Here is a 6,882-nt window from a genome sequence, read left to right as displayed (position 1 = left end):
TGGCTGCCCCTGGATCCCTGGAAGTGTCCAAGGCCAGGTTGGAGCAACCTGGGCTGGTGGGAGGTGTCCCTGCCCATGGCAGGGGGGGAATGGAATGAATTTAAGGTCCTTTCCAACCTGGAGGAACAGTTCCCTCAGCACTGCTGAGCAGATCTGTGCTCAAGCTTTGGAGTTCTGCTTTTAGTCTGGATCCTGAGGAGCTCAGAGTTTGGCTTTAAAGCCGCCCTGGCCTCTGGAGCTGCATTTTCAGCAGGGAGACAGTGAGCAGAGGAAGGTTAAAGCAGCTGAATGAGTGTGGTCCTAAAAGCAGAATGAGTAGCAAATACTTCCTCTGAGAGCTGCATGTGTGTCCTTCCTGGGAACGACACTCAGGGTGTGAAGTGTGCAAGCTGGGGAGGGAAATGAGGGAAGTACCTGGTGCTGTGAATAATGGATCAGATGCCTGGATGCTGAGGTGGGCAGAAAGGAACAGAGTGTGGTGGTTCAGAGGAGGCAGATGGATACAATCCCGAGATCAGAATCCTGTGATTCATCAGGCAACTGTGGGTATTTTGGGATTTTTGGTCATGGAAGATTTAAAAATGGATTTGGTGCCCGTGGAATGGGCTCTAAAGGCAGGGATGTGCCAGCACTTGGGGCTCTCCCTGCAGGGCTGGCTGGTGGTACAGGGGTGAAACGGGATGTCAGTGACTGACTCGCTCCTCCAGCACCTCAGAAATCCAGGGGTTTGCCCTGCAGTGCCAGTGCAGTCAGCAACAGCAGCAGCAGGAGCTGCAGTGACCATCTCTCCTCTCTGCAGGCCATTGACAGCATTCACCAAGTGGGTGTGTACTGCCTTGCTCTCGTGCCAGCCAACACATTGCCAAAAACTCCGCTGGGAGGGATCCACATCTCACAAACCAAACAGCACTTTCTGGAGGGCTCTCTGCACCCCTGCAACATCCTCATGTGCCCACACACCTGTGTGACAAACTTGCCAAAGCCCAGGCAGAAACAGCCAGGTAACCTGAGCCCCTTTTGGGGCCCTTTTGGTGTCGGTGAGCTGAGGCTCAGCCCCAGGAAGGGGGTGACGTGTCCCACCCCGTGTCCCACTCCGTGTCCCATTCCCTGTGGGACCAGAGCCTGTCTCGTGCCCTGTGGCTGGGGCGTGTTTGAGGCCTCTCCTTTGCATGTGTTAGTCAGGAATTTTGATTCCTACCTTTGAACTCACTGGGAGCAGAGACCAGCAGTGCCTGCTGAACTCCCTCAGTGAGGTTTCATTCCCTCTCCTCCTGCATCCGTGCCCGGGAGCAGTGGGATCCTGCAGACACTCTTTGTACCTTCCCTCTGCTTTCCCAAAGTGCCCATTCCAGGATGTTCTCTCTCCTCAGGCGTGGGCCCTGCCTCTGTGATGGTGGGGAACCTGGTTGCTGGGAAGCGAATCGCTCAGGCCTCGGGGAGAGACCTGGGCCAGCTGGAAGACAACGATTTAGTTAAAAAGGTAAATCAGCGCTGAGCAGAGCTGGGGAAGGGGATTTCCCCTCCAGCTGGGTGCAGAGCAGCAGCTCTGGATGGTGTTGAATTCCTGCCTGTCTCTTCCAGCACCAGTTCCTGACAGAGGTGTTGCAGTGGAGAGCTCAAGCCACTCCTGACCACCCACTCTTCCTTTTGCTGAACGCCAAGGTACGGTCAGTGCTGAGCTCTTGGATTTCAAGGCCCACGTGTTATTCATTCAGTGCCAGTTTGAGACTGTCTCTAAAACCTTCTGCCCTCTGCAGTGCCTCTCTTTAGTCTCTGTATCAGCCATTGCCCATAGGTTTGTAACTCAAAACTTGACCCTTTGACCCTGTAGGTCCCTTCAGCGAACGACTCTCACGGTTCGAGGCTTCATTTTCAAACTGAGCCTGTTTGTAGGTCCCACTGGTTCCTGTATCAGTTAATGGTGTATCCCTGTTGAGTATATTCTGGCAAGGTTCTGGTGCAAGAAGACCTGAACTTGACTCCCTGGAAGGTAGAATTTTCTAGAGCAGATCTAACTCCATCTCTGTCCTTTGATACCGTAGTGGATAAGCGGCTCACTGAGCACCAGCAGCCTTTAGGTAGAGATAACTCGTAGCTGTAGCCTCCTGCTAGCCCAGCAAGCTTGGTTTGATCTCACAGCAGCCAGTTGGGGTTGTGCCAGCCCCCGTTTCGAGCATTTCTGTGTCCTTTCAAGGGAACCACTGTGTGCACGGCCACCTGCCTTCAGCTGCACAAGAAGGCCGAGAGGATCGCGTCAGTGCTCTGTGACAAAGGACATCTCAATGCAGGAGACAATGTGGTGCTTCTTTATCCTCCTGGTGAGTGGGTTTTGGGAATGGCTGGGTCCCACTGGGACCCAGTGCAGCCTGGGCTTTCTTTGGTTTCTCACTGGGATATGGAAATCCAGGACAGACACTGGCTGCTGGTGTGAGTTGGTCACCAGTGTGTATTTACAGCCCTGCCAGGCACTGCTCCATGTCCTGACTGCCTTTTGAGTCAGCTGACACTCGAGATGTCCTTTTCCTGTACAATGGAGATGATTTTTCTGTGCTTTACCTTCCCAATCCCCTATCCCAAACTTCCTGCCCTTGGTGTGCATCCGCGCCGTGGGAGCGTCCCCCTTACCCAGCAGGAAGGAACTCCTGGAGGAGCAGCAGTGCCCAGGGTGTCCCCAGGGTGTCCCTCCCCATGTCCCCTGCTCCAGCTGCCCTGTCCTTGCAGGCATTGAGCTCATCACAGCCTTCTATGGCTGCCTGTACGCCGGCTGTGTGCCCGTCACCGTGCGCCCGCCCCACGCCCAGAGCCTCACCGCCACCCTGCCCACCGTGAGGATGATCGTGGAGGTGAGCAAGGAGGGGCTGGGGCACTGGGGACACCCTGCCTGGGTGCCAGGCACCCACCCAGAGCTGCTCAGTCACTGCCCTCCACAGCTGGACGGGGGAGAGTCCCCCCCTGGGAGAAGGCTGGATGTGGCTGTGCCGCGTTCTCGCCTGCCCGGAAGGCTCTGGCAGGTCCTGGGCGGGTTGGGCTGCACTGGGGGTTTAGTGAAGGAAAAGCAGAGCAGGGTGTGCAAAAGGGCAGAGAAGGGAGTTCAAGTTTGCTGAGGGGAACTGGCTGCAGGTGATAAAACAGTCCCTGAACAAGCCTTGCAGTGGCAGTGCTGCCGGGCCAGGTTTTCGTCTCTTTTTTGCAGTGAGTGTTTTCTCTGCAGGTCAGCAAAGCCGCCTGTATCCTCACAACCCAGACCCTGATGAGGCTGCTCAAGTCCAGGGAGGCAGCTGGAGCTGTGGATGTGAAAACCTGGCCAACCATCATCGACACAGGTGGGGCAAAAAGGCTTCTGGGACTTGTGTGAAGGGGTGACCGGTGACTTCCAGAGGGACTGTCCCCCCGTTTGCCTCTGGAGAATTTGCTTGAATATTTACCAAAGCTGTCCAAGGTGGAATCTAATTGTGACCTTGTTCACTGGGAGCATTTGTTGAGCTGTGCATGGAAAATGGCTGTACAGACCAGCCTTGCTGCAGCCAACTTCCATCTCCTTAATTCAAGGGCAAGTTGGTCTTTTCTCCCTTTTCCTGAGAATAAATAAATTCCTACGTGGGAGCTTTGGCAACACTCCTGCCATGCACCAGTCTGTCTCTTTTGGAAAGAGAATTAATAGAAAGCTTTTTCCCTCCCTCTCTGGCTTTTTGAAAGTTGTGTTCTCCTTTCAAATAGCAGTTCAGGAACCAAAACTAACCTGTTTGTTCCTCTCTTGCACAGATGACTTGCCCAGGAAGAGACTGGCCCAGATCTACAAGCCACCCACGCCTGAAATGTTGGCATATCTAGATTTTAGTGTCTCCACAACGGGCATGCTCACAGGAGTAAAGGTATAGTAACGGGGTAGGAGATGTCTCTGGCTGATATTCTGAGCCAGCTTCCCTTGACCCCCACCAAAGCTGGTCCTTGTAGCTTAAATAAAGACCCTGGTTTCCTTCTAACAAGGCTGAGGATTTTAGTTCACTGAGTTAGTCCTGCAGTGGAGGAAAACAGGTCTCAAGGGTGGGATCAGGAATTCTGCTGCTGCCTCCCTCTGGAGAGCTGCCTGTTGGGAGAGCAGCAGAGCTCTGAGCTCCTGCTTTACCCCACCAGGACCAGAACAGGGGTGCAGCTGGCAAAAAAAGGAAGATAAGAAGCTAAAACTGAAAGCTTTAGACTGCCCTTAATGCTCAGGTGTGTTTGGAGTCAGGGATGCCTGGATCCCAGGAGAGCTGGGGTTGGAAGGGACCTCTGGAGATCCCCCAGTGCCCAGACAGGGTCACCTGGAGCAGGTGACACAGGAACACATCCAGAGGGGGCTTTGAATGTCTCCAGAGAGGGGGGAACTCCACAGCCTCCCTGGGCAGCTGTTCCAGGGCTCTGCCACCCTCATGGGAAGTTCTTCCTTGAGTTGAGGTGGAACTTCAACCCCTGCAGCTTTAACTGTTGGTGTCTCTGCTCCTGGTCACTGGGGCTCAAAGGCTCCTGCAGAAAGCACCTCTCCCCTGGGCTGATGTCCCCTTGTGTTGTTGATGTCCCCTGTGTCTCAGATGTCCCCTGTGTTGCTGATGTCCCCTTGTGTTGCTGATGTCCCCTTGTGTTGTTGATGTCCCCTTGTGTTGCTGATGTCCCCTTGTTACAACCCAGAAAAAAGGGGGGGAGTAACCCAGGTTCTTATCAATAATTCCCTTGGGGTGGATTAGAGTGAAACCACACCGAATAATCGGTGTCTGAAAACATATCTAGGTAGGGTTTATTTTAAAAGCATATAGGCAGGGTTCATTTTAACAGTTTTGTTTGAACAGGTGTGTCAGCATTTTGGGTGTTGTCATCTATGTCATCTGTCACAGGGATAACCCCTGGGGGGAAAATGCACAAGGGAGAGAAAGGAAAGACAGGATAAGGGGAAGGGAGAGTAAGGGAAAGAAAAGATGTCCCAGGCCATGCCAGGAGCCTCCAACATCTCCTGGGTCTGTGCTGAGTTCCCGTGAGGGGCCTGGCAAAAGGGTTTTTCCTGCCTTTCGAGATTGGCAGAGGGGGGGGACGGGCTTTGATGGGCCATCAGAGGTACAAGGGGCCATCAGAGGTACAATGCAAAGGTCCTGCAGAAGCCTGGAAAAGTCCCTTGGCAATCCTAGAATGCACAAATCATGAACTGTTTCAGTCTCTGACACCCCTGTGGTGCTGCTGTCCCCTGTGTTGCTGATGTCCCCTGTTGCCCCCTGTGTTGCTGATGTCCCCTGTTGCCCCCTGTGTTGCTGATGTCCCCTGATGTCCCCCTGTGTTGCAGATGTCCCCTGATGTCTCCTGTGTTGCAGATGTCCCCTGTTGCTGATGTCCCCTGTTGTCCCCTGTGTTGCTGATGTCCCCTGCTGTCCCCTGTGTTGCTGATGTCCCCTGTTGTCTCCTGTGTTGCTGATGTCCCCTGTTGTCTCCTGTGTTGCTGATGTCCCCTGATGTCCCCCTGTGTTGCTGATGTCCCCTGTTGTCCCCTGTGTTGCTGATGTCCCCTGTTGTCCCCTGTGTTGCTGTTGTCCCCTGTGTTGCTGATGTCCCCTGATGTCCCCTGTGTTGCTGATGTCCCCTGTTGTCTCCTGTGTTGCTGATGTCCCCTGTTGTCCCCTGTGTTGCTGATGTCCCCCGTTGTCCCCTGTGTTGCTGATGTCCCCTGATGTCCCCCTGTGTTGCAGATGTCCCCTATTGTCTCCTGTGTTGCTGATGTCCCCTGATGTCCCCCTGTGTTGCAGATGTCCCATGCTGCTGTCAGTGGCCTGTGCAGGGCCATCAAGCTGCAGTGTGAGCTCTACTCCTCCCGGCAGATTGCCATCTGCCTCGACCCCTACTGCGGGCTGGGATTCGTGCTCTGGTGCCTTTGCAGGTAGGACTTTTTTCTTTTTGTGGGGGGAAAGGGGCAGATTAACTCTGTCCCTCTGGAAATGGGTCCCTCTGGGTGTAATTCCAGACGTGTTGACATGACCACAGTGACTGGTTTACAGTGTGGGGGGGGATTTGTCTTTGAACTCACAGCACCACCTTCCCTTTTCCTGCAGATTATCCCATCTCGATTATGTTTGTTTGTGCCTCCAAATGCCCCTGGCTCCAGAATGTTTCTTTTCCCTTTCTTCCTTGATTACGTGTTGCAATAAGGGAGGTTTTTGTTCTGTGTGGGGCTGAGCCAGTTCTGTTCCCTCACTGACAGTGTTTGGGCACGTTTGTGTGTGTGCACAGACTGTTATTCTTGTACAGTAAGTTGCATTTTTCAAATGCTGCTGCTCCAGTTTGCCTCAGCTGCAGAGTCCCACAGCCTGCTTTTGGTGTAGCAGGAACATAACGTGCTAATACAGTAAATATTAATTTAAAGATAACTACGAGCTGCACAAAGATGTTTTCTTCCTTTATGTTCTTCCCAGCGTGTATTCTGGACACCAGTCAATTTTAATTCCTCCTATGGAGCTGGAATCCAACCTTTTTCTCTGGTTATCTACTGTCAGCCAGTATAAAATAAGGGACACTTTCTGTTCCTATTCAGTCATGGAACTGTGCACAAAGGGACTTGGAAACCAAGTTGAAATGTTAAAGGTAAGAAACGTTTCCTGAGTGATCTGTTGGATGAATTAATACAAGTTTTCCTGTTGCACAAGTCTCCGGGCCACGGGTGGCTCAGGAAGCAAATCACCAAAGCAGGTTTGCAGCCCCAGGAGAGGAAGGACTGGGATGGAGCAGGGATGAGTGGAGTGGACACTGGGATGGAGCAGGGATGTGTGGAGTGGACACTGGGATGGAGCAGGGATGTGTGGAGTGGACACTGGGATGGAGCAGGGATGTGTGGAGTGGACACTGGGATGGAGCAGGGATGTGTGG

The 6,882-nt window shown here is 53.3% G+C and overlaps 1 protein-coding gene across 2 annotated transcripts in view; it reads left to right on the top strand.

Moving 5' to 3' along the window:
* Positions 1 to 6,797, top strand: part of DIP2B (disco interacting protein 2 homolog B) — a 27,448-nt gene extending 20,651 nt beyond the window's left edge. For both annotated transcript variants that reach the window (XM_017838865.1, XM_017838864.1), the window contains exons 22-30: positions 800 to 1,001; positions 1,371 to 1,480; positions 1,582 to 1,662; positions 2,195 to 2,318; positions 2,722 to 2,843; positions 3,212 to 3,323; positions 3,763 to 3,872; positions 5,769 to 5,899; positions 6,432 to 6,797. In XM_017838865.1, the coding sequence (XP_017694354.1) occupies positions 800 to 1,001; positions 1,371 to 1,480; positions 1,582 to 1,662; positions 2,195 to 2,318; positions 2,722 to 2,843; positions 3,212 to 3,323; positions 3,763 to 3,872; positions 5,769 to 5,899; positions 6,432 to 6,618 (1,179 nt within the window). In that variant the 3' untranslated portion in view covers positions 6,619 to 6,797. The remainder of the gene's footprint in view (positions 1 to 799; positions 1,002 to 1,370; positions 1,481 to 1,581; positions 1,663 to 2,194; positions 2,319 to 2,721; positions 2,844 to 3,211; positions 3,324 to 3,762; positions 3,873 to 5,768; positions 5,900 to 6,431) is intronic.
* Positions 6,798 to 6,882: the final 85 nt, after the last annotated feature.

This window comes from Lepidothrix coronata, unplaced genomic scaffold (genome assembly GCF_001604755.1).
Source record: "Lepidothrix coronata isolate B3197 unplaced genomic scaffold, Lepidothrix_coronata-1.0 Scaffold365, whole genome shotgun sequence".
Lineage (NCBI taxonomy): Eukaryota > Metazoa > Chordata > Aves > Passeriformes > Pipridae > Lepidothrix > Lepidothrix coronata.
This window is presented reverse-complemented; position numbering and strand designations above follow the sequence as displayed.